The sequence below is a fragment of the Nyctereutes procyonoides genome, unplaced genomic scaffold, assembly GCF_905146905.1.
Source record: "Nyctereutes procyonoides isolate TBG_1078 unplaced genomic scaffold, NYPRO_anot_genome, whole genome shotgun sequence".
In the NCBI taxonomy this organism is placed as follows: domain Eukaryota; kingdom Metazoa; phylum Chordata; class Mammalia; order Carnivora; family Canidae; genus Nyctereutes; species Nyctereutes procyonoides.
In genome coordinates, this window is record NW_026575126.1 from 46,098,427 (window position 1) to 46,124,866 (window position 26,440).

Below are 26,440 nucleotides of genomic sequence, written 5' to 3' on the forward strand. Positions count from 1 at the left end.
TTGACCAGGAGAGCATTGTGCAACCTGTGTGGCTTCTGTGTTTACCTTCTTTTGAAAGTGATTGCTTTGTCTGAAATCACCTTCCGTTCCAAAAGACTGCATCGGTTGGGAAGAATGTGTGCTTAAAGTTACCCTGTTGTTCACATGGGTGCAGCTGCGTGCCAGGCAGTACACACAGCCCAGGGGCTACAGACTCCAGGCCTGCTGAAGCTGGGATCACCCTCCACTCACCGGGTGGGTGGGTGGGCGATGCTGGGCAGGGTGTGCTCCAGGAGATGGGCAGGCTGGAGCCCATGTACAGGGAGTGGACCGGCAGTGATAGCCGTGCGGGGGATGCTGAAGGTCGAGAGCCCATCTGACCACTCTGCATCCCTTGGGAAATGTTCATGACAGTTCAGCCAGAAGACGGGCAGGGTGGAGAGAGAGGGGCAGGTGTGGACAGTGTGGAGGAGGTGAAACTGAAGGGCTTTCTCTTCATTCGATGGGTATGTGCTGTACATTTAATATGCGCAGGGCACTGTTGTAGGTTCTGGAACAAGTCTGAGGAGCCTCCATCAAGCGAACAAGTGAATGAGAAGAACTTGGGTTGTGTAGTGGCAAAGAGGTACTGACCAGCTAGGTAGAGCCCAGATCTCAGAGGGCCTTAAAGGCCCTGAAAAGGGGTTTATATTTTATTCCAAGTGCATTGGGAAATCCTAAAGGGTTTTTTCCACCCCTTAAGATTTATTTGAGAGAGAGAGAGCGAGCAGGTGGAAAGGGCAGAGAGAGAAAGAATCCTCAAGCAGACTCTGCTGAGCGTAAGATCCCAGCACAGGGCTTGATCCCAGACCTGAGATCATGACCTAAGCTGAAATCAAGAGTTGGATGCTTACCTGGTTGAGCCATCTAGGCATCCTAGAAGCCCCAAGTTTTTTTTAAGTAGAAGAGTGACATGGTCAGATGGATATTTTTGAAAGAGCAGTTACTACTGGATGGAGAGTAGATTCAGCAGGTGAAGGAGAGTTGCAAGAGGGAAAGTGTAATGACCATTAGGAAGCCACTGCAGTAGTCCAGGCAAGGGATAATGTGGGTTGAATCAGCATGTTGGCCATAGAGCTGGAGGAAACTGGAAGGATTTACAGTATGCTTTGGACCCAGAGCAAATGCAGGATGAGCTGATAGATTGGATGTGGCAAATAGAGTGAGAGAAACACTTGGGCAACTGTTTAGGGCCATTTATGAAGATGAGGAGACAGAAGAGCAGGCCTGGGGGAGGGGAGTCCTGCTTGGTTTGGATGGGAGAGGGCACCAAGGGAAGAGTCGGGGTGATACCCAGGTCCCTGCCCCTACCCTGTGTGGCTAGTGGTGCCATTTCCAGAACCCACTGAGCAGATTTGGAGAGGGAGCTAGGTTTGGTACCTGGGGTCCAAGTGCCTGGGGGACCCCAAAGGAAACTTCTTAGTAGGAAGCTGCTATCTGGTTTATGCTCCAGTCCTGGCCTGTGGGCACAGGGTCTGTATTTGGTGGGGGTCTTCTGGTGGTGGTGGTGGTTGGTTGGTTGGTTGGTTTTTTGGTTTAGGCAGCAGGCAGTTAGCTGTACTTAACCTTCAGCCTCTCTTCCCTGGATCCATACCCTCCAAGCAGGGCCTCTAATGAAATGGTCTCTTTCCGATAGATTTTTCATCATAAGACAATTTTAACATAAAAGCAATGTTAATAAAAACCAAATGTTAGCTCAGGCCTTCCAGTAAATCATAATAGATTAGATGCTGCACTGAAATGAATATCCCACTGTGGAAAGGGTTGACCAGTTGGAGAAAGGCACTCGTGATTCAATTGGGCCACATAATGAATTCTGGTTCATATCTGTAATAGCAAATGCAGCCTTCCCTCCTTTGTCAAGTCTGCAGAGGGGGTGAGTCCTGCATCTTTTGTATTCTTACAGATTTCCCCACTCCACCCACCACCCTCTTGCCCCATCCATTTATCATTGTTTACCCGAGAGGAATCTCGAGCTTTTTGGGTTTTGTTTTGTTTCGCTGAGAAGTTACTGGAACACAGACAAGAGGTATGGGAAAGGTTGAAAGGTAATAGGATAAGGGGAGGCTTTCGCCATGCAGAGAGCTGGCAAACCATCATTTTGGATCTCAACTGACACATAATCAGAACTAGAAGTACATTGGAAATCGGCCCAACATCTGGTTAGCTTTCGAAATAGTTGGTCTATAGTTTTCCAAAGCTGGCAGTGCTTGTGTGACTACAGCCAAGGAGACCTCGCGTGGCCAAAACACATTTTTTGCCCATCATTTACCTGGTGCTATTGTGGTCTCTTTAGCCAAGGTGTCTTTTCATGTAGCTTTGGTCTGGATCTTTCCTATTCCTTTCTTGGGTGGGGGCTCCTGTTAAGGAGGCAGAATCCAGAAGTCAGAACTCAGAAGGGAAGCTTAGGAACCGGTTCCTGACATTACGGAGCCACACCCTTCCCTTCTATTTTGGACTCTTTGAATTTGTTGGGAGTGCCACCCGCGCCTTCCCCCCGAACCCTGTGATCACTGGGTGGAAGCGATGCAAAGGGAGACCCTTTCTGACTCATTTGGACAGAGCAGGATCTGACCCCAGCAGGAAGAGAAAAAGGAGGCATGTGGTCTGCTGGAAGTCTGAACGTGCTAGCATGCCTTCCCAGGCCATGTGAAGTACATCTGGGTTTCTTTGGAATTTGTCTGTTGCTCAGCACTTAAGGGTAGAAGCAAATAGGACAATATATTATCCCAGTGTTTATTTCAGTCCAAGGGAATGGCTAGCAAAGCAACTCAATCAGGCTTGCAACAAAATGCGCACACACACACACGTGCCGGTTCCCTGTTCACATGCATGTCCTTGTCATATCGCGACATTGACCTTGTTCATTAACAGCTCTCAACCACTAATTTGTTTGGACCCAGAAGAGTGTCTGGAGCTTTCAGACGGATGCACAGGCCTTGAAAGCCCAGGGCTGGGATGGGATAATTGAGAGTAATGGAGGGGTGTTAGAGGCCACAATGGAAGGAAAAGAGAGATACGAGAGCAACTGAGGCCCTTGGCCCACAAAGAACTTTGGGGAAAGAACAGAGATGTTTTCAAAGGTTTTTTTGGTCTTTTTTTTAACCAAGTTTTTCCATGTGTTGCATGGGGTTGACCCTGTTCTCTGTCTCCCCGTTGGCTGGTGGTAAAATCTACTTCATGTAGAATGCGTTGCAATACCAAGTCTGTTTTGGGGAGAGTGCCTTGAGGAGAGAGGTCACCTTGGGCCAGTGGTGACCACTCCAGAGGAGGCATGAGCACAAGTAGATCATGTCATCCCCGCCAGCTGCCTTCCAGGGGTCTTGGCAGGCAAACGTTGCCTGTCCCTTCCCCCCACCGTCTGCCTCATCACTTCCTTCCAGCACCCCCCCCTCGCCCCCAAGGATCCCCTACCCTCCCTAAGTTCTACCACATTCCTTGCAGCCATTCCCTGTGCAGCTTGGGGCAAGGTCTCGCCCATCCTCAGAATCCTACCTGAACAGCCCCTTGCTGAGTCGGCCCCCAAATAGCAGAGCATTTGGAAGTTAGCTGGATCTTGTGCACCTTTGGAATTGTCCTTTTCTAACTGTGTGCCAACTTGCTCTGTGACCTTGGAGGTGTGACTTAACACCTGTGGGCCCTCCTATCCAACTAGAGGAGGAGTTGGCACTGGAATCCGGCCCTGTGAAGTTCTTGAAGGAAGTGTTCTGTCCCTCGAGGTCCCAGCCCCCCTCACTTCACAGAGATTGGAGCCACCAGTTGAGGAAGGTCAGGATAACCTTGGAGTGTTTATCTTCCTGTCCAGAGAAGATTTTGCCACAGATTTCCTCATTTCTGACAAATTCTCAGAGTGGAGGCAGTCCCAGGAAAGAGACAGAATGGAGTGTGCCATGGAAATTCCAGAACCAGCTCCAGGCTCGGTCTGTCCTGTTCTGCTGACTACCTCCACACTCCTGAGGGAGCTGGCAGCTGCACCCCTCCTACTGACCTCACTGAGAGGGGATGAGGGATGGCCCGACCAAGGAGCATTTCTTCCCCAGAACCACTGACTGACATTTCCCAAAGGGCCAGAAATGGGAGGTCAGGGAGATATGAGGGTGCTGTTGACATCTCTGGGAAAAAAAAAACAGCCCCCCAAAGATTCACTTGGTGCTCTTCTTGCCATTTAATAAACCAGGATGCTTCAGAGTTGGACATGGAGCATCAAAATGGGATATAGAACCCGCAAATTAAATTTTCGCTGCAATCAGATTTTTTGATGAAGCCACGTTGGTGAGGCACGCGCACAAGAACGACCCAGCTCAAGCCCTCAGGCCGTCCCTCACCCATGTCATCTCCTTGGCATGGCTTTAGCCTTTGGTTTGGAGCTGGAAGGAATTCAATATAGCAAGATATATTGTTATGGTTTATTACGTCAATGTGTGTGTGTAGGAGTCACTTAGAATCCAGACAGTCAGCTCTTCAATGCTATTCTCCACTGTTCTGTCAAGGTTCTAAATGAAGCGTCATCTAGTACTCAAGGGGCCGTATTTCAAGAGTTCCGAGAAGTACCACCTTCCCCCCTTTTGTAGAATAACAGGAAAAGACGTGCTTTAAGCACAAACAATCCATTCAGCTCTCCAACCTTGGAGGCTAGTAAAATGTTTGTTTCTGTGAGTGTGTTTTTCCAGAGCCACGTCACTAGAGAGATAAGGATTTGAGGCAACCCTCACCCCACACCTGGTCTGCTGCAGTGGCCCTCACAGGTCCTCCCACTGCCCCGGCCCCCAGGTCCTGCTCTGGGGGAGAGGATACCAAGTTCACTGCTGGACTTGCATGCACTCCTGTCCTCTTTCCCATCTTGGCTTTTTGTCTTTGAAATGCCATCAGCTTTTACTGGCAGAAAAAAATGATTCTGTTGCCTCTCAAGGACAGACCTGCGCTGTTGGCATCTTTGTATTTGTGCCTGTCTGTCGTAAGGGGTAGCCCAGTGTCTCTTGCCAAGGCTGCCCCTGCCTGTGCACTCGTTGGCTGCCAGGTGCTTGAGGCGCAACTATGGGGCATGAGTATGACTGTAATTTCCTTTCCATCTGGTCCGTTCCTCTGGGTCTGCATTTGCCCCATCGTGGGATGTGTCTGATACGGGGGCTACCACTGGTGGGATGCAGACCTGGCATGGGAGGGCAGAGCAGCACACCATGCAGAAATTACTCTGTTTCCATCCCTGTTCCGAGCAGCCCCACCCCCAAGTATGTCCAGGAGCTTGTCATCGTTGGGGGCTAGCACGTCTTCTGCACCTCTTATGTACCTGCCAACCCCCCCCCCCCGCCCTTTTTAACAAAGAGAGCAGGCCTTGGGCCACGTTGAGTAGTATCCGGTATGCAGTCTTTGGTTAAAAATGGAAAAACATTGTCTTTTTCTTTAGTACGGTCACTGGCAGTGTTGCAGCAGTGCCAGTTCCCCGTTTACAAATGGTGATAGAAGATGTAGGTTTTAATATGTGGATTTAAGTTCCATCCATGGAGAACTCGGCTGCAGTGAGAGTTCATGCAGCGCCAGTCATGACAGAAATCACGGAGATGGACGCTGGGTTGTCGAGGTGGGGGCAGCACCGCTCCAAGGCTCCAAGGCGCCTTTCAGGATGAGTGGGGTGCTTGATAAGGCGACTGCACTGACAGCTTGCCCCTTTCTGGGTTCTAGGCATGGATCCTGAGAAACTCGAGCAAATCCAGCTCCCAGTGCCCGGTGCGGCCGAGAAGACCACCTACAACCACCTCCTGGCCGAGAGGCTCATCAGGATCATGAACAATGCTGCCCAGCCAGGTGCCTGGGAGTGGCTGCTCATGGGAGTGGTGGAGGCAGAGGGACCAGTCTCCCAACGGTGCGCCAGGAATCCTGGGTTCTAGACCTGGCCTTTCTGGGAATGCAGGCTGATCTCAGCCGCTCCTGGGCTGTGCATACCCTGGGCCACCCGTCCCGTCCAGCCATGTCTTCACCTCGGGGTCTCCTCCTCTTGCCTCCTCCATGGTGCTTGTGCCAGACTCTGTCTTTCTCCTCCTCTATACCCAACCTTTCTTTTGCCAGTTTTGCCAGTGTCTGCAGCCTTCCTCTCAGGGTGGCCAAGGCCATGTCCGAGCATGAACCAGGCTGAAAGCGTGCGGGGGTGGGGGTGGGGGGTTCAAATCAGGGTCTCTTGGTAGTACAAGATGTGCCCAGCGTCTGGCACCAGTCACCCCAGTCCTGAGATTCTTGCTAAGGATCTGCAGCCATAGCAAGGGCTGGAAATAGCAGGTGGAATGAGCTAGCACAGTGGTTCTTAAGTGGGGATGACTTTGCCCCCCAGGGGACATTTGGCGATGTCCAGAGACATTTTTGCTTGTCACAGCTTGAGGAGGTGGTGCTATTGGCATCTAGCGGCCAGGGCTGCTGCTGAATGTCCTGTTGCACACAGGGTGGCCTCCATTGACAGAGGATCAGAAACAGATCTGAGCTCAAGAAACCCTGATTGCAAGGCAAGTTCTCTAGAAACAGAGGGGCCAAAAAAAAAAAAAAAATAGAAACAGAGGGGCCATTAGGATGTGAGTGAGGGCATAGCAATGGGCCCAACAGAGACATGGTCTGGTTAAGAGAGAGCCACTGCTCTGTACAGTAGGAACAGTCTGTGGATAAACCCAGGTCAGGCTCAGAGGGGAATGGAAGGGCTGCGGGTGATAGTTGCAAGCCGGGACTTGAGAAGTCAAGGGGTATGGGTTCCATGAGGCAGCCAGGAGCCCAGTGCGCCTTTGGGGAAGAGAGTACAGAGGCTTGGGGAACTGGGTCCGTGGACATATGTTGACTGAGTGCCTCTTGCATGCCATCCACTGTGTGCAAATGAGCAAGGTAGAGGAAGTGCAGGACAGATGTGGCTCCTGCCTTTTAGGAGCCACAGCTGAGGGTCTGTGAAGTCCCAGGGGTCAGGGACCCCATCTGGAGAGACACTCTAGAGCTCAGGAGTTCAGGGTCAGAACTAACATGGTGGGACTCACAGGCACGTGGGTGGTTTTTAAAGCCGCAGGAGAGAAGAGAGGCACTTTCTCCAACCTCTTTAGAGCACCCATTGCAGTGGGTTTTTCCAGAGAGTCCTGGAGGGAGGGTCTGTCACATGCCCAGTACCGTGCCTGGCACGCAGCTTGGTTGCCATTGTCAGAAACCCTACTCAGAAGAGCCGAAACAATACAGAGAAACAAACTACTGGCTTGTGTAACGTGAAGTCCAGTGGAGCCTGGCTTCAGGCACAGCTGGATACAGAAGCTCAGACAATGTTTTCAAAACTATTTTTGGACTCTCCCACTTTGTGTGTTAGCAGGATAACTGCCAGCGGCAGCTCCAACCTTCTCTTTCTCTATGGGGGTTCTGGATTCACCTTAGACACACTCTGGGCAGTCTGGTGGGAAGAGTGGATTTGGGGTCAGTATGCGGAACACTGTATGAAAGATTGACAATGTTGGCAAGGCTGCAGATGTGGCTGACGTGGATTGTAATGCTTGTGCCACCCAGGATGCCACCACTGTTCCTGTCCTGCCCTCAATCCAGCATGAGGAGAGGTTCTCTTGCTCAGTGTCCAGCATGTTGTGGCATTGAGCCTTATTGGTTCTGACTGGTTCCCTAGCTCATCCCCTCCCCAGTCCCTGTGACTGGAGGAATAGAGCACCCTGACCGGCCTGGGTGATGCTGCTCCTCCCTGGGACAGAGCAGAGGGACTGGCTTCACTCAAATTATAGACCCAAGAATGGGGTTGGTGATTCTCCAAAGGAGAGAGGGGGTTCTCGTTCCTGAGAAGAGAAAGGAACCCAGCCAAGGAAAGCAACCACAGATGACCACTTTCTCAGCCTTCAGGAATAATTAGTAATAATCTTTTCCTGCCTCCCCTCCCCTGAGAAAAGGAGTGCAAGGGAGAATTCGGCATAGGCAGTTCAGATGGAACCTTCTATTACAATCGATGGGGGAGGGGTTGGCATGTGAGTTCCCTGTGTCTCCACTGGATGGCAAGGGTCCATCAGCTGACCTTGTTAACCTCAAAGTGGGTAAAGCAAGGAACCTTGTTTAAGGGCTTCCCCCTGGGGGATGCAAGGCTGACCCTGGTTTCCCCTGCAGATGGGAAGATCCGCTTGGCCACTCTGGAGCTCAGCTGCCTGCTCCTAAAGCAGCAAGTGGTCACCAGCACGGGCTGCATCATAAAGGACGTGCACCTGGCCTGCCTGGAGGTGAGGGCCAGCTCCCGCTGCCTGTGCTCCACGGGAAGGGGGAGGCCTTGGGAAGGAAGCTGCTGGGTCCTGGGTTTCGCAGCACCAGTGAGAAGCAGTGCCTAATAGTCCTGACGCCCCCCCTGCAACCCACTGGTTCCGGTGGACCTACCCTTCCTCCTGAGGCTGGCTCCGTGAGCCCTCCTAAATAATTGAATTTCAGGAATTTCTGTTAGAATTATTGGTTCTGTATTTGCCAATCAGAATTTTGTTACTTTGTGTATTACAAGAATTTTATACATAGCCAAACACGTGCACTCTTTTTATTTATAGTTTATTGTGCTAATATCTACATTCATCGTTTTTAGTTTTTATTGCTCTCTCCCTTATTTTTCATGTTTATTTGGGAACATTTAGAAAATACAGAGGTAAAAAGGAACAAATATAGTTGACACTTTGGTGTGTCTGTCCAGATACACATGCACTGACGTTTATAACCATATTTTATGACCCAGTCACCCCGCCTGCCTGTATGTTAACAGCTTTCCGTGTCACTGCCTAGAATCCTCTCCTGCCTGTTTTAATTTTGAGCTCACCCTCCTTCTGTCCCTCCCTCTCTATTACGAACCACTTTACAGATTTAAGGATGTGAGCCCAGCTTCTCATCTGCTTGATAAGCACTCAGATTTTGGAATTGGTAACTTAACCCAACTCACTGGCCTCCCTCCCACCTTCCCTCTCTTTCAACAGGGCGCCAGAGAAGAAAGCGTTCACCTAGTACGGCACTTTTATAAGGTGAGTTGCCAGAGCGCTGGGGAAGGTGGTGTGGTGTGTGTCACATACATGGGATTGTAGTATCTGGGTGTGCACACATACAGATCACAAGTCTGTGGTTACTTCTTATACCTGTGCATACTGAGTAAGCCGTGTCCAGACCCCTGAGCCGCGGGCCCCGGGCCCCTCTCTTTTGCCCCTGCTCTTCTTATTGTACACCTTTGGAGGGCTCACCCCTAGAGTCTGACAGTTTGTTTCTCAATTACATGTACATTTGTTTATTGATGAATCTACATATAAATTGGGAATTACATGCATGCACGTGACTAAGTTACATATGTAAATTAATATGTTCGTGTGCTATGTATATTTCACGAATTCTGTGCCTGTGTGTTATTTATAGACGGGTATGCCAAGGCACCTCATGCAGGCTTCTAAACGTTTATCATTAAGGTTATTGAGACTTTGTACAGGACACCATGACTCTGAGTCACCAAGTAATTTGTAGATTTCATCTTCAGATTCCAGATGGTTAGTTTTGAAATATCTCACTGGGATGGCTTTGTTTTGCTCATGTATCTAAAGCGTGATATATTCTCAGGGCAATGCATCATCTGTCAGCAGCAGATGGATTAATCCACATTCACACGAGTGCTGTGGCTCCCTGGGTTTTTGACCTCAGCGTCCGGTCACCCCAGGTCCAGTCAACCAGAGTTTCTCTGTCGTATTGTGTAGTCTCTACAAACTGTTGTGGATTTTAGGCACATATGCACCAGATCCCTTTTCTTGGCAGGAAGCTTTTTAAGCCACTGTCCATTATTGTCAGTGTTTGCTGACAGAAAATGAGGTCTTATAATCTGGAAACTCAGCTTGCTAGGCTCAGACAACCCCATGCAGCTGCAACATGGTGGATGCACCCAGACGAGGCTGGGCCACCGTGGGCCCCCATGGAGGTCCCAAGCTCCCCATGGACCATCCTGAGGGGCTTGGCCTCTGAACGAGGTTACATGTCCTCAGCAAATCCAGAAAAGAGTGGGAGCCTTACGGCTGCATTTGTCATCTCTGGGTCTCTTTCCTGGGTAACTGCTGTTCATTTGTTTCCCCCCTGGAAAGCCTTTGCATTGTAAAATCAGAAAGACAGAGATATATAGGTAGATACTGTCCCAGAGGGCTTTTCTGTATCTTTAGCAAAAGGAGAGCTGTATTTAAATTGTGGCTCTCTTCCCCCTACCCAGATTGTTCTTTTATCCTGTAAGGTATATACCCTAAGTGTAATGTCTCAGAAGCTTTTGGATGTTTTCAGGGTTGTGATTTCTGTAGTTCTTACATGATACTTATGCAAGAATATTCAAGTTTATTTGTAGTTCTGACAACTGGAAAAATATATAAAGGGCCTTCTTCTTTTCCCACCCTGACTATTGTGTATGTGTGTGCGTGAGAGAAAGAGAGAGAGATTCAGGACTTAGGAGAGAGACAGGACAGTTCCAGTAGTCATGATGCATTCAGTTGAATCTTTGCTCCTCCTTAGCTGTGCTCCTTCCAGGGGTGACCATAATGACCATGAGTGTTAGCATTTACGAGCCCCAACTTAGTGGCAGGCTCTGTGGTCAGCACTTTACTTGGGTTAACTCATGTCATCCTCACAGTGACCCACATAAGTGTGGGCTGTCATTCCAGTCTTGCAGTGAACCAGAGAGTGGCTCTGAGAGGTAAAGCTGGGATTTGGCCCCTGGTTTACGTGTCTCAGAGCCAGGCTCTTACCTACCGCAGCCCTGCAGAACTACACAGCCCCACAGGTGTGCCTCAGAAATGAACAGAACAAGCTATTTAATTTTAGTGTTAAGTACGCTTAATTATCCTCTTCCTTTCTGTGGCATGGAGCCTCATAGATTTAACATGGCAACAGAACCAGGCTTCCCATTTCTCCAGTCATCCACAACACATAGATGATGTTAAACACTTGCAATTCTATCCACTTTTATATTTTAATTATATACGGTGTTATTTTTGTTGTCGTTTTAATTAGCTGCCTTGACACAAGAAATCCAACTCTATATGCTTAAAAAAAGGAGAGAAACATTGAGAGGTGCAATATGATATTGGGGCTTTCATTTGAGCGTGTGTGTTCGTGTTCACGGGTGTATTTTACTTCCTGATGATTTACGAGAACTCACTAATGAGAACCAGATGGCCCCAAAAGCTATGAACTAGAGTTTATAATACTTTGGCATTTATGGAAAAAATATGCATAATGTCTCTCCCTTACTTCATTTTAGGGAGAAGAAATTTTTTTGGACATGTTTGAAGATGAATACAGGAGCATGACAGTAAGTGATGGGCCAGGATGCACTTGGTCACCTGTGAGGCCCATCATGCAGATCCATGAGAACGCTGTCTAACCGGGGCCTTTCTGACCGGACTGGTGGGGAAGTGAACTGGAAATGGTGCCTTCTCATCTCCACCAGTGTTGAAATTTCCAATGACCCTCACGCTATTTGGGCTATGCCATAAATGGGTCAGAAAGATTCACTTTGATACAAATACTCTTTGACTGAGGACCCACACCATGTCAGGAGCTGCCATCACTAGGTCCGCTGTCATCGTTCTTGAGCGCACGAAGAGGGAGGCAGGCTGTGGTCCGGGACCTGCTCCCTGCTGGTTGGAAGGGAATGAGCCCATGAGAGAGCACGGCTTTTCACAGAACAGAGGCAGCTTCTCAAGAGTGTCTAAGCTGTCACTTTAAGGGGAGGAAAAATATGTGTCTTGGGAAACAGAGGCTCATGTCTCACATACCTGGCTGCCTTGAGACCTCGTGGCAGCCTTAATGTGGGCTCGCTTGACACACTTGCTGTGTGAGGGTATAGGCAAGGAGCCTGTGTGACCTGCCCCATCTCCTTCCTTTGGTGAGATTTCCTATGATGTCTCTTCTAGATGAAGCCCATGAATGTGGAGTATCTCATGATGGACGCCTCCATCCTGTTGCCCCCAACGGGCACGCCACTGACTGGCATTGACTTTGTGAAGCGGCTGCCGTGTGGCGACGTGGAGAAGACTCGGCGGGTGAGTAAGCGCAGGTGGGACCCACCAGCCATTTGGTCAAGAAACCACCTTCCAACTCGCTTTGGGACAGTTGCGTGGATGGCACCCCCCTGGCCACCTGCCACCAGGAGGAATTCCCAATCCTAAATCAGGATTGAGATTCCACTGTGTGAATGCCAGGTGGGCTGCCTTGGCTGGTGCAGAGCAGGGCCCCTAGCCCCAGGCTCTGGGCTGCTGTCAGGCACCTGGGGGGAATGAGCAGAGAACAGGCAGTCCAGGTGAGGCCCTGGTGTGAAATCCTCTCCCCAAGAGGCTTAGGACCCCCGGAGATGGCGTGACAGTAAGGAATCTGAGGGATCTGAGGGCGAGGCACACACAAATGAGATTGTGATTCTTGCTGGCCTGCTCTCGTGTGTGAAGAGCAGAGAGGTTCTCAGAACCCTGCTGGAGTGTGCATCCCTTATCAGCACTTTTTTTCTGAAGCCGTCTCACAGGGCTGTTCATGGTATTTTATCTCTCGCGTAAGATCAGTTTCTTTCTTAGAAAGCACCATCACCTCTTCCTAGAAAAATCATTCCCTGGAGACGTGCATAGGATAAATTAGATGAGTTCCTTGCCCTCTACTTCTCAGTTAATCCCCGTCTAACCAGAGTGGCAGAGGTGTTAATTTTGGGATTCTGAGAATCAGGAGTGACCTGCTGGATCTGCCTCAAATAGGAGGCTTCCGTGGCTCTCCTCTACCAGGTAATGATGATGCCTGGGAGGCCTGGTAGAGAGGGGAGTGCAGAGGAAGTCCGACCTGTGTGTTGAAAGTCAATCCACATTCCCTGCTGTCTGACCAAACCCTCAGACCTCACCGCAGGACCCACCCTGTCTGAGCCAGTGACACCCTCCTTCCTCATGCTCCCAGCCAGCCTGCAGGCCCTGCAGCCAGGAACACGAGCATATCTGTGGGTGGCACTGTTTGCACTGGGCATCTTTGGCACCGTCTTTACCAAAGGGCTGGTTCTGACAGACATGTGTTGTGTTGGCAGCTCCTTCACAGGCGGGCACATATGTAGCCTTTGGTTGGCCTCAGAGCTGTTCCCTAGCAGGGCCACAATGAAGGTCCTATCCCGAGGTCCATCTCGTCCCCTGAGGCGGAGGTCCAGAAGGCTGTGAATGGTGAGAGCTGCTGCTCTGGGTTGCATTCTGCTTGCTTTTTGGTTCCTGGGCCACCAGTTTCCTCAGCACTTAGATGAGCTCCTGTTTGATATAGAGTGAGTCATTCACGTCAGTTCTTCATATGAATCTCCTCATGTAATTCTACAACCATTTTAGGAAGTTGGCATTATATTAACCCATCTTGCAGAGGAAGAAATTCAGGCATGATGAGCTTAAGTGATTTGTTCCAGGTCCCCCAGCTAATAAGTAGCAGAGGTAGGACTTGGTGCAGGCAGTGTGGCCTCCAGAGCCGACACTCAGACACTCTGCTCTGCTGCTTCCCACTGCTACCATCATTGTATTTAGTAGCCCTACTTGGTGCTAGACACCAGGGACATAAAATACACTGCTGCTGTCCTCAAGGATTCAGAGTCTAGAGGGCAAGGTAGGAAAGGCAGCACTGCCAGTCTGTGTGGCTGAGGCTCTTGCTAAAGGGTCATGGGGTCAGGCCTCTAATCCTACTGGGGAGGGAGGTGGAACGGGCAGCAGAGGGATAGGTTAGGCAGATGGAGAGGCAAACGCCCAGACAGATGTGGCTCATTCCCGCACATCCAAGGAGGGGACATGGCCGGAGCTCAGGGTGAGGGAGGCTTTGTGGGAAGTGATGAGGCTGGAGGGGGCCGATCTCAGGGGCCTTGGAGCCCTGTAAGGACTTGGCCCTGTTAGCTGATTCCTGATATCAGCCCATGTTGGCTTGGGGTAGACAGCCCTGATCCCCAGGAAATAATGGGAGACATTCAGGAATGAGGCATATGGCAGAGGGAGGGTTGCTTGGGCTTTGGAGTTCCTTCTGTCTAAAAGCAGCATGTACCTGCCTTCCCAGAGTCATTGTGGGGACTCTGTGAAAGACAGAACACAGAGGGCCAGTAATAGTTCTTGAGGGAAGGGATTCCCTTCTTCCCTTTATCCCTGACATCTCACTTGATTGTAAGTTTCCAGGGCCAAGCTGCCCAGCAACCTTGCCCCAGATGAGATGCACAGCTCACCTGCTACCTGGGAACGTCTGGCCTTCCCTGGGGTCTCTTGTTCAGCCTTTGTTTGACTAATGAGTTTATAAGACCAGCTCTCAAGTTACAGCTCCCTGGGTTTAGAGCCAGGGAGAAGGTGGCACAATATAGAAGGTAGGGCTGCCCATCTCAGAGTAAAGCCATCCACCTTATCCCCTTGTGACTTCCGGAGTCAGTTTCTGAAGAGGGATTTTGACCACTCACCTCAGTCCGGTTCCCGTTTCAAAGCAGCTGTTTAGAATCATCCAGAAGCTTACCTCCTGAGCCCATTTCAGACATCAGAACATAGCAGTGTGCTTTGAATTTGAGCTAAAGGAAGTATATGGTTTAGCAAGCAATTGAGGGCTTATGTGGTTTGTTTCAAGTTCTTTGCTTGTATCCAAAGAACATTCCATTTCATCCATTTGGATTCAAAGGTTTTCTCTTTTTTTTTTTTCCCCACCAAGTAGACTTTTTTTAACCTTTAGGAGGCTGACCCTTTCAGAAGTCCCAACCTTTTATTTTCCTTAAGGATTTGTCGGAGATGTTCAAACAACCCTTACTAACACATCATTCCTAACTTGTAAAATAGCCCCCCATATAGTCACCAGAGAGCCTACTGGATGCCAGATGCTGGTCCCCACAGGTGCAGAAATGATCCGGGCAGGGAGGACAGTGAGTGCAGAGTCCCTGAGATGCATACGAGTATAGCATGTTCAAAGAGCCAGGGTCGCGAGCAGAGTAAGGGGAATGAACAGGACAGGAGGACAGGCAGGCCTTGCATCAAACTGGGAGGCATCCGCACTAAAGTCATATTGTCCCTCTTGTATTTTGCAAATTACACCCTTTATTCTTTCATTTGACATGTTGAACATTTTCTAGGTGCCAGGCACTGTGTAAAATGCAAGAGCAGACAGTGAAGAAATAATATAAAATAAGACCAAAATAGCAAGAGTACCACCAAGCCATGCCAGCTGATAAGGGGAATTCACATTGAAATGAAGGTCATGGGAAGTACTGGGATCTGATGAGAACATGTAAGCAGAAATGGGTATGTGGGCTGGACCTTTCCCAGGGGTAGTTGAGAGAAGCAGATAAGAAAGATCACAGGCTCATGGGACCAACCCAGGCTCGGTCCCAGTGCCACCTGTGTGACATTGAACAAGTTGCTTACCCTCCCTGAGCCTCAGGTCCTCACATGTCCTGTCATGAGGGCTCCAGCCCAAAGTAGATAATAAAGAGGGACTGCAAGGTGCCCACCAGACAGGAAGTGCTCAGGAAATGTTGGCTGAACAGGGGTGGAGCAGCCTAATGTCTCAGGAGGGAAAGAGAGTTTTTAGTGATCTACTGAAACTGAAGGGAAGAGAAGGGAGTTAGAGGGAGGAATTTCTGGTGAATCTTAAAATCTGAATTTAAGCCACTGGCCATCTTTCTGTGGTAATCTTGGAAGCCGTTATAAAATAAATTCAGTTGTGTGAAATTTTATTTGCCCCTGAATTCTGTTCCTTGTTTCCACGTAAAACCACGAACAGTTTTTGTGTTTATCGCTGTTGACCATGAGGAAATAGGATATTTGCTTTATTCTTTGGATGTGCATTATGCATTAAAGAACATCTTGTAAGGTTTCAAAAGTAGAGGGAAAGAATTTCCCGTGATTTCATCACCCTAAACAAACAAGTTTTAGACCTTTTTCGTGTCTCCTCCCCGTCTGTGTGTGCAAACACGTCTTCTCATGGCGGCAGGAAGAGTGCATTGTGGTCATCCTTCCAACCTCTCTTCCTTTCCTTTCTCTCCCTCGTACCATGCAAAACTTTCCAGGCAGTTTTAATTTAAATCATGTTTCTTACTGGTGCATAAACATTTATCTGGCTACTTCTGCCATAATGTACTTAGGCATTTTCCTTCCTGCTGCTAGACATTTTGGTTCATTCCAGTATTACATTATTTTCAACTAAAATGTCATGAGCAGTTTCACGAATACAGTGTTTTCTTTCTTTTGGCTTATTTCTTTAGGATAATTTCCCAGAAGTAGAATTTCTGGTTCAGGGGGCATGGATATTTTGTGTGTGACACTCTCTGTATTGCCAAGGCGCTTTCACAACAGGCTGTGCCCACTCTGCGCTGCTTTGGCACCCTATTAGGAGTGACTGATTTTTCATAGCCACTTCCACAGCCTGGTGGGCTTCTAATCTGGGTGACTGACCCCTGAACTCCGTGGCTTGCAAACACGACAAGGCATGCAGAGAGAGGGCTAGACCTGAGTGCTAGGTCTAGGGCTGCCCCAGACTTCGGTGGGCACACCTCCAGGGTGGCTCTGAGATCAGGGCTGGTAGGTGTCCCATTCCTAGAACTCAAGCCTGGGCTCGGGGAATTCATGTGACTCACTCGCCTACATCTGTTTGACCCTGAAACCCTCCTGCCGCATTGTAGTGGTCTCATTCCCCCATGGCCCTCCTGCAGCGCTAGCTCCCAGGTGAGTTGGAGCATATGGGGCAAGCCTCTTTTTGTTTGAGCATACTCAGTTGTCACCCTTTCTGAAACTGATGTATGCTTCCACAGTCTGTCTTCCTGGCATTCTGTGGAAACATCAGAAGAAGTAATAATTCCTTTTTCCTTTTTAGTAATACTTTTTAAATTACATGGTTGTCTATTTGGCAAAGTAAAGAGAAGCACTCAATAAAAGCCTGGGTCCCAAGCCTTAACTCTTTTGAAGGCAAAGGCATATGGCTGGAAGAACATAGACTTTGGAGTCCATATATTAGCTAAGTCACCATGGGCAGGCTGCCTCACATCCCTTGGCTTTGATTTCCAGTCTGTAAAATGGGAACCATGGAAGATTGTTAAAAGGCTTCAGGGAGATGACATAGTCCAGCCCCAACAATACCTGGCAGGCCTCAGGTGAGCAGGGGGGCATGCTTATTGTTTAGGGGGCTGTGGGATGAACTTGAGAACCTTTACCCTGGTGGTTTATCTCTGTTTTGTGGATTCTCAGAGTTGTGGAGCTGGTGGTCAGCATGTTCTATATTCTTTATATTTTTATTGTTGTTTTATATTTTTCATATTTCTGGAAATAACTTCCATTTAATGCTTGCAGAGCAAAAGCAGATGCTTTACCCAAACAATTGATACTCCTTTTCTATTGGAAGGTTTCTGGTTCTCAGAGTGGTGGTGTATAGAAAGCTGCACATTTCTCTTTTCTCACCCCCCAGTGAGGGCCTGCTTGATTTCTTATGCCTTCAGAACCTTTGAAAGGAATGGATTTTTTTGACATAGAAATGAAGCATTCACTCAGCTTGGACCTGACCAGTGGGCCTTTTACCTCCCATCTGAGGCCATGGCTCCTTGTTTAAGAGCTCAGATGGCCATATAGTTCAAATGGCCACTCACATGTTGGGCTTTCTGCACTCGGGCTGGTGCAGGTGTATGCATTTCCCAGTATGTGTGGTTAAGTGATTCGCATCAGACACTACAGGTTCTGAGAGCCCAGCTCAAGCATCACCAGCCATGTGAACTTTAGTCTCCCTGAAGGGATAGCCTGCTCCTCTTTGGCTCTGTCTCCTATGTAACAGCTTTACATTGCAGCAGGGCTGCCCACAGTCCCTGACACATGGTGGGTGCTTGATAAATGAAAGCTGTTCTGATTTTTTTTAATGAAACTACACTTCTTTTCTTTTTAAAGATTTTATATTCATGAGAGAGAGAGAGAGAGAAAGAGAAAGGTAGAGACATAGGCAGAGGGAGAAGCAGGCTCCCTACAAGGAGCCTGATGTGGAACTTGATCCTGGATCCCAGGATCAGGACCTGAGCTGAAGGCAGACACTCAACCTCTGAGCCATCCAGGCATCCCTACACTTTTTTTTCTTCTAATTGTTGCAGATGGCTTAGGAAGGCTATACTTCAAAAAAGCTGGTAAGAACAGTCAGATCGACTCTAATGCCACCACCATCACCGTCATTATAATATAAACACTAACCTTTCTCTAGTGCTTATGATGGGCCTCAGAATACTTCCAGGAGATACGATTGTTCTTCCAGTGTTCTACATTAAGAGATAAGGAAATGGTTCAGGTCTCCTGCCAGTTCTGGGCCAAGGCCTGGTTAGGCTTTAAACATGCTGGTGGGTATCCTTGTTGCCTGGGTCAGCAGGCAGGAATTTACCCCCTGCTTAGTTTGGGGGGAGCCACCTTGTTACACGAAGGGCAGCCTCCCCTCTCAGTGGGCCAGGCCTGTATCCTCAGAACTGTAAACAAGAAGACCAGAAGTGGGCTGGAATTCATTGTCGTGTGGCTCACCAGTGGCGACAGTGGTTTGTCCCTGTGCCCTCCCCTGTGCCCAGCTATCAAGTGACGAGTACAGGACGGCTGCCCCTTCTATGGAACATATGCTGGCTGCTTCCCCCCTGCCCTGACCACCCAGCATTGTCTCAGAGCCTCCTAGCAGCCTGCAGGGCAGGGACTACTGCCCCTATTTCACAAATGCAGAAATCAAAGCTCTTGGAGGTCAGAAGTTTCACCCTGTGAGTCTAAACAGACCTTATGTGTCTGACTCCAGAGTTACTTCCCTCAGGCACATGCCTCAGGTTGGCCCGTCAGCTCTGGCATGGACCTGGCTTCTCTGATGCACTGCCTCACTTCTTAGCCTCTCATCAATGGACAGCTTGGCCCCTATAGCACCCAGGTTTGGGGCGCTATCAGAACAGGCTGAGTCTGGAGTAAAAGATCCTTTCTGCACAGACTTCTCTGGTTCTGGGCTTGAGATTCTGTTTTTTTCCTGCTCTCTGGAAATGTCTGATGGCCACACTGGATTCTACCCAGATACTGCTTTCACGGGCCAGGAACCCCTGTACTGACGGAGCTGCCGCTGCCCCCAGAAAGCTGGCACTTGGGAAGGGCCCTTGGGACACTGATGTCACTGCACACCTGCCAGGTGCCAGGTCTGCCTTCCCACCCACTGCACACCTCCTGGGGTAAGACCCAGGGGCAGAGATCTGCCATGAATGCACTCACCCAGGGACGGGGAGGGGCAGGACTTTAACACAGTCTGGCTGGCTCTGAACCCCATGAGGGTGTCACCCTCTTCTGCCTTCCCTGCCCCTGCATTCACGAGGCGACACTGCAACACTGTTATTTGTGATTTCAGATTTTCAGGTTTGGTTGGAAGAGGCCTGATTCTTGCCGTCTCTGGGGGCAGGTCACTTTGCCTCCTTGGGTCTCAGTGCCTTGTCTGCAGAACAGGGCTGCCTGCTAAGCAGGGATGTCTTGAAGGTCACATGACACTGGGGGAGAGGTCCTGGCAAATGCCAGGTGCTTAATGGAGGCAAAGTGTCTGAAAGCTTTGGAGAACTGAAAATAGGCTGTGTCCCTTGATTTTACTGATTGATTGATTGATCGATTGATTGGCCTTGCTCTGAAAACAACAGAGGCGTGATGCTGGGAGAAATGGACTTTGCTTTGTTTTATTTGTTTGCTCACATTGAGAGGCACTATATTATTCTTCCACATGGAACACTTCACCCCAGTAACTCCAGTTTCATTCTCCTCTGCCCCCAAACTGTCCATCCAGGCCATCCGGGTGTTCTTCATGCTCCGCTCCCTGTCGCTGCAGCTGCGAGGGGAGCCCGAGACCCAATTGCCACTGACACGGGAGGAAGACCTGATCAAAACTGATGACGTGCTGGATCTGAGTGAGTTGTGGCAGAGGTGGGGGGCTGGGAGGGGCACATGCACCACCACACTGGCCCCAGCGTCACTGAAAAGGTCGACGTGCCACCTGCCTTTGCTGCTGTGGTTGATCTGTCACCAGAAGCTAACAGAGCGTGCATGCCCCACAAGACTCACAGAGTGGGCCCTGGAGCTGGCAGTCTATCTGCGGACTGTTTCCCAGAGCCCAGAGGGAGCGGGGCGGGTGGTCTGCCAAGAAGTGTGTGCAAGGTGTTTGGGATCTCTGGCTCCAGCACCCCTGCCATCCACATCACTGTGGCAGTGCTACTTTGATTGGTTTTGTGTGTTGGGTTTCTGTAGAATTCTAATGATTAAAGGCCTCTGCTGCGAAAAAGGGGAAGACTTTTAAAAATGCAAATCACCAGCCAGTAGGTGGAGGCTGGAGAACCATGTGCTCAGCCTGCAGCCTTGGGTGGCCTCCCTCACCACTCAGGCCCTCAGCTCTCCTTGGCAGCATGAGCATGAGGGTGTGATTAACAGTGATAGTGGATATAAGCCTGGTCACACTCCTATAATCTTTCTCATACACATATAGCTCTCTCCTCCATTACAATAGGGCACAAGCACATGGATAGACAGGGTGCTTTTCTGTTTCTTAAAGGTATTGTGATATGGTAGGATTCCTTGGTTATAAGAGACTGAAAACCCAACTTAGGCAGGCTTCAGGAAAAAGAAAAGTGAATTGACTGGTGTTACTAGAAGGTCCAGGAGTACCTCTGCCTTCAGGCATAGCTGGATCTAGGTACTCAAGCAATGCCATCAGGAGGCTGCTACCTACTGTTTTAGCTCAGTTTCGCTTTGTTCTGGCTTCACCTAGAAGAGGAGGGCTCTCATCAGATACAGACAAGGTGACCGTCCATAGCGTCCAAATTTGCTGAACCAGCTACACAGCCCTGACAGAAACAGGGCTTCATTTTTCCTGTAACTTTGATGGAATTCCACAGCAGGGCTCTCATTGGTCTGGCCTGGGTTGGTGGACCATCCCTGAACCAGGTGTTGTTAGAGGAATGTGATTCATTACTGGGTGAGGCCAGGGTCACGTGGCTGGCCCAGGAACTGGGAGATAGGACCAGTTTCTTTTCTATTCTATCACCTGAGAGGGAGGAGGGAGTTTGCCCTCAAAGGAAACTCAGAGATGGAAGCTGAGCAAGCAGGAGCAGTAGATGGCTACTCTTTGTGGCACATGGTAAGGGCAGGGTCTCCCTTGTCTTAAATCAGCTTTATTGAGATGCAGTTTACAGCCAGTAAAACTCAGTAAGTTTCAGTGTATAGTTGGGTGAATTTTGACAAAAGTGTTCAGTTTTGTGACCGGTAATCACTGAGGGTGGACATTTGATCCCCATGCCCCTGTCCTGCTGTGTATTCCTTGGAACAAATGATTGAAACCCCCACAACTTAATTTCCTCATCTGGAAAATGTCGATGAACTTCCTAATGTGATGGGCTTGAGACTTGAGCAGAATATAACATGAAATATATGATGGAGCATAGTGTCCAGCATACAACTGTGCTCAGGAAACTGTAGTCTGTGTTACCTGCTAATAATGTGATGCATATAAAGAGCTCTTTGTGAATAGAAGAGTCTCCTAAAGTCATTATTAATGGCTTTTACCCACTTGTCTAACATTTTTTTGGACTCTTTTGAATACTTTTTTAAAGATTTTATTTATTTATCCATGAGAGACATGGGGAGAGAGAGGCAGAGACACAGGCAGAAGGAGAAGCAGGCTCCATGCAAGGAGCCTGACGTGGGACTCAATCCTGGGACTCCATGATCACGCCCTGAGCCGAAGGCAGATGCTCAACCACTGAGCCACCCAGGCATCCCTTGTCTAACTTAAAAAAAAAAAAAAAAAAGATTTATTTACTTATTGAGATGGGGCGGGGCGGGGAGGCACATGTGCACAGGGAGGGGGCAGAGGAAGAGAGAGAAAAACTGAAGGAGACTCCCTGCTGAGAGCAAAGCCTGACTTGGGGTTGGGGCTCCATCTCACAATCCTGAGATCATGACCTAAGCCAGAACTGAGAGTCAGACGCTTAACTGACTGAGCCACCCAGGCGTCCCTAAATTCTTCTTATCTTCTTCTTCTCTTTTTTTCCTCTCTCTCTCAGAAGAACAAGTAAACTAAGTGCCCCTTGGGCTCCTCTATGCTCATCTTCTTTGGTCCTTTCCTCTTGAGAAATTGCCATCAGGATTTCTGATGGCAATTTCTTGATCGAGTTGCCTGCAGAGCACCATAAACCAGTCTTTCTCTGATTTGATTCAAGGGAAGAGGGAAACAGCTTGCTTTCAAGGGGACCACTCCATCAGGGCAGCAAGAATGTTTGTATCCATGAAATGGAATTAAATTTTATGCTGGGAATTCACATTCCTTCCTCCCCCACTCCCACCCCACCTAGAAATGGCCTGCTGAAATAAGGGTTCCAAGTATTTCACTTATCAATTTTAATTGATTAGATTGCTAGTTGAGATCACTTAACTGAGCCCTTTTGGGTAGTTGGCCATTAAGAAAGTAATGGCTGTTTGTCTTTACCCAGTGTGATCACAAATTATGTCTTTGCTAAAGAGGTTGCCTTCCAGAAAATACTAGGAATTATGGATTTGATGAGCATATGGTACTAGAATGAGATATGCACATGTTGTTGGACTTTGTTTTCTTTTTTTTTTTTTTAATTCTGGTGATTATTCTTAAATGCTGGAACATCTCACCTTCCAGTGGGAAAAAATCAGTATGCTTTGCATGTCACAAAGTACCTTCTATGTATATAAAATGTAGGCAACATTGTAATGTAGGCAAAGGCATTCATATTTGCCATTGCTTGGAAGCTGGGCCTGCTTCTTCTGAGCCTAGTGATTTGAAGAAAGCTGACTCAGGGAGAAATGCTGGGGGCTGGTCAACTTTTATGGAAGGTGATGTGATACGGGCGGACAAGCTCAAAGGCATGCCAGTTCCACACCGCAGGAGAAGGTGAGTTAAAGTGTATTTACTGACTTTGTCACGCTCTGATAAGAAACCACAGTGTATGGGTACACAGAAGTCATGTCACATGTCTGCTGACCAGCTACAGGCCTCTGGGCCATGTGTGCCAGGTGAGCTCTGACAGGGTGGCTCCAGACAAGGAGCATTGCAGAGGCCATCGCCCCTCCAGAAAGAGGCAGAGCTGACTGTGCTCGAGCCTGTTTTGTTTTTGCTGGACAGGAGAGTGGCTTAGGGCCCAGGTCCAAGACTGGCTGCCGTGAGCGGGAGGGAGGCGAGATGGGAAGGGAGGACCAGCTTGACTAGATAAAATAGATTAGACTTTTAGAGAGAATGGCACCATGAATCTCCACATACCCCGCCTTCAGCTTCAAGGGTTCTTACTCTTTCACTATGTCTCATTCCATCTGCTCCACCATTTCTCTTTTCAAAATACCTGCCCTCGGGGATCCCTGGGTGGCGCAGCGGTTTGGCGCCTGCCTTTGGCCCAGGGCGCGATCCTGGAGACCCGGGATCGAGTCCCACGTCAGGCTCCCGGTGCATGGAGCCTGCTTCTCCCTCTGCCTGTGTCTCTGCCTCTCTCTCTCTCTCTGTATGACTATCGTAAATAAAAAAAAAATAAAAAAAAAAAATACCTGCCCTCCTTCACCCCCCGCTGAGGGTAGTAAAACCAATGGAAGACATCATACTACTGCATCTATAAATTCTTCCCTGTAACAGAAAAGGACTTGCGGCTGCTCTTTGTCATAGAATTGGTCGCCACCATCACAGATAGTGAGCTTCCGCAGCCCAGCTGTGGCTCTAGGGGAGCCGGGGAGGGAGGGTTGGCTGGCCATGCTGACATCTGCCTTGGCCACCCTTGGTGTGGTTGGAGGTCATTGGCCTTGTGACCTTGCCCAGGGTCTTCATGTTTGTGAGGCTCAGTAGCCTGACCTTTAAAATGATTCTAAAACCACTTACAGGGAGAGACATTGAAAATCAAATGAGATCACGTTGGTGAAGCACATGGTGCCACACTTGGGTTCCTTCCCAGCCTTTTCCATGTGGACATTCAACATGTACTTGTTGTATCCATACTGTGTGCTTCCCATACTTTATCTTGTATTGAGCACCTGCTGTATGCCAGGCACAGTGCTGGGATGGATCTAAAGCCAGACTTGGTCTCTGCTCTGTGGTGCTTCTGGTTTGGGTGGGGGTCCGGCGGATGGGAGGACCACCAACAGGTAGCACCATCTGGGGACAGTGTTTTGTGGCGATGCTGGACATCCAGCTGGACTCTGGGTTCTGAGCTTGAGGATACTGCAGACAGCAAGGGGTGGGGGGATTGTGATTCTGTAAGCTGGGGAGACAGCCCTGGAGGAGGAGCTGGTTCCAAAAGATGATGAAGGTTAGGCGGGTGGGCAGAGGAAGGTACTGGGAGGCAGCTGAGCTGGATGTCCAGGGAGAGGGTCAGAAACCTCTCCACGCTCTCCTTGGAAGTGGTTTTCCACATACTCTCAGGAGTTTCAGAGTTACCATGTTTGGTGACTTTCCATTGGCAGAGCCACCTCCTGTGACCATTGCACAGCTCTTGGCATTTCCACTTGTGCGGTGTTACAGCATAGATGGCAGTTCCTCAAAAGAGCCCTGCAGCAGTCAGGAGAATCCTAGATCACACAGTCTGTGAGGGGGCATCCCAAACCCCCAGAGAAGTGCCCACATGCAAGCAGGTCTCTGCCCTCTGGGTCTGATTCCTCACCCAGGCTTGGGCTCACTTGTTCATGGGGTGGAAATTGCCCATGTAGGATAGAGTGGTGGTTCCATGTAGTTCCTAGACCTTGGAACTGCACAGCTCAGGAAAGTGCCAAAACAAAAATAAAACCCCACAAAACCTCTGGGGTTAGGAGGTTTTATTTTACCAAGTCTTTTTTTGTTTGTTTGTTTTAAACATTTATGAACTGTCATTTCATAAAAGAAAGGGCATTGTTAATCTCAGATAAGTAGGAAGAGCATCACTTCAGAAAAAGGGACAGACTTTCCAAGAAATAGTACTGTGCCGTAATGGGGTCTGTTCCTTAAATAATTCAAGTGCGGACCAATCACAAGAGCAAAGATGTCTGTCTTTTTTGAGCTGTCTTATGGGGGAGGTGGACACTGACCATCACATCATCACACAGAACAAAGGCAGATGGCCACTGTGCTAAGAAGCTTGCACAGGGAACAGGGCTTGACCTGCCCTGGAGGTCAGGCAGGCTCCTGAGGGATTGACCACCCATCTGAGGGCTAGATGTGGGTGCAGGTGCCAGCAGCACGGGGTGTGGCAGGAACAAGGCCCCAGAGTCAATGAGGAGTTGAGGAAGACGAGAAGCAGCAGTGTGACCGGGCAGGGCAGGGCAGGGTGGTGAGGTGATGTTGAGATTGCCTAGGGCCCAGTGCGTGGGCCTCATACATGGATCAGGGATTTGGAGCTTTCTCCTGAGAACAGTGAGAAGTGTTTTTCACCTGCTGAGATGATCACATGCATATCTCGGAAGGGCCTCTCTGGCCTCAGTGTGAGGGGAGATTTATGGGGTCAGGGGCCACATTCCAGCAGGTAGCCCTGTTGAGAGGCCAGTCCTGTGAGACCAGTCCTGCAGAAGTGTTGTCCCAAAGGTGGTGCCCACAGCTGCTTGCGCACCCCAGTGTGCCCCAGCAAGTGTGTCTTGAGCGAGCTTGCATTCTGCTTTGTGGCCCAGGCACATGGACTGTTTGTTGCTTGGAGACCCATCCTGTTTGATCTAGTTTGTTCTGTGGAACCCAACCCATCGAGCCTTTGAAGCTAATGATTAACAGCAGTAATGCTATTTCACTTGTTCTGGTGTCCCGGCCAGGCAGGTTGCTGTGGACCTTCCCTCAGCTCTCCCTAGTGTTTCTAGCCCAGGGCTTGCCTGTTTCAGAAGGTAGCTGAGGGTGTGGAGAAAAATACAGACTCAGGAGAGGACGGATGTGACGTCTGTGTCACAGCTCTGTCTCTTCCTCACTGTGTGACTGGAGACAAATCGATCCCCCTCTCTGAGCCTCCGTTCCCTCATTGATAAAATCAGAGTAGCAGAGCCCTCCTTTGCAGGATTATTGGGGAGCAATAGCTGTGTTAGAGGCGTCAGGTCACAAGGTGCTGGCCCTCAGTCAGACGGGCCGGCAGATGTCCCTTGGTCTCTGGCAAAATATTTGCAATTTTATGTGAGTTGCCAGCACTTTAAAATCAAGACATCTTACTGCACAGACCCAGATATGTCTCATTTTGAATATGAAACAGTCTGGTCCTGTGGGGCCGGCATCCCCACAAGCAGTAGTGGGCTGCCTCTTCTCGTGGGTGGGCGCAGCTCCCACCAGCTCGCTCCTTCTCCGGCCTCAGGCCTCCCCTTCCCTCCAGCTGTGCTCAGTACCTCACACTTAACCACCCACACAGGGGAGCATGAGCTCCCCACACACACACCTGTCCCCTGAAGCCTGCCCATCTCCTGGTGGGTGGCAGGCAGCTCCCTTCAGACGCTAAAACCTGGGG

At 49.4% G+C, this 26,440-nt stretch overlaps 1 protein-coding gene across 6 annotated transcripts in view; it reads left to right on the forward strand.

The window, feature by feature from the left end:
• Positions 1–26,440, forward strand: part of CLEC16A (C-type lectin domain containing 16A) — a 200,751-nt gene that overhangs the window by 77,344 nt on the left and 96,967 nt on the right. For all 6 annotated transcript variants that reach the window (XM_055341054.1, XM_055341056.1, XM_055341055.1 and 3 more), the window contains exons 13-18: positions 5,698–5,820; positions 8,131–8,240; positions 8,970–9,014; positions 11,270–11,320; positions 11,925–12,053; positions 19,783–19,903. In XM_055341054.1, the coding sequence (XP_055197029.1) occupies positions 5,698–5,820; positions 8,131–8,240; positions 8,970–9,014; positions 11,270–11,320; positions 11,925–12,053; positions 19,783–19,903 (579 nt within the window). The remainder of the gene's footprint in view (positions 1–5,697; positions 5,821–8,130; positions 8,241–8,969; positions 9,015–11,269; positions 11,321–11,924; positions 12,054–19,782; positions 19,904–26,440) is intronic.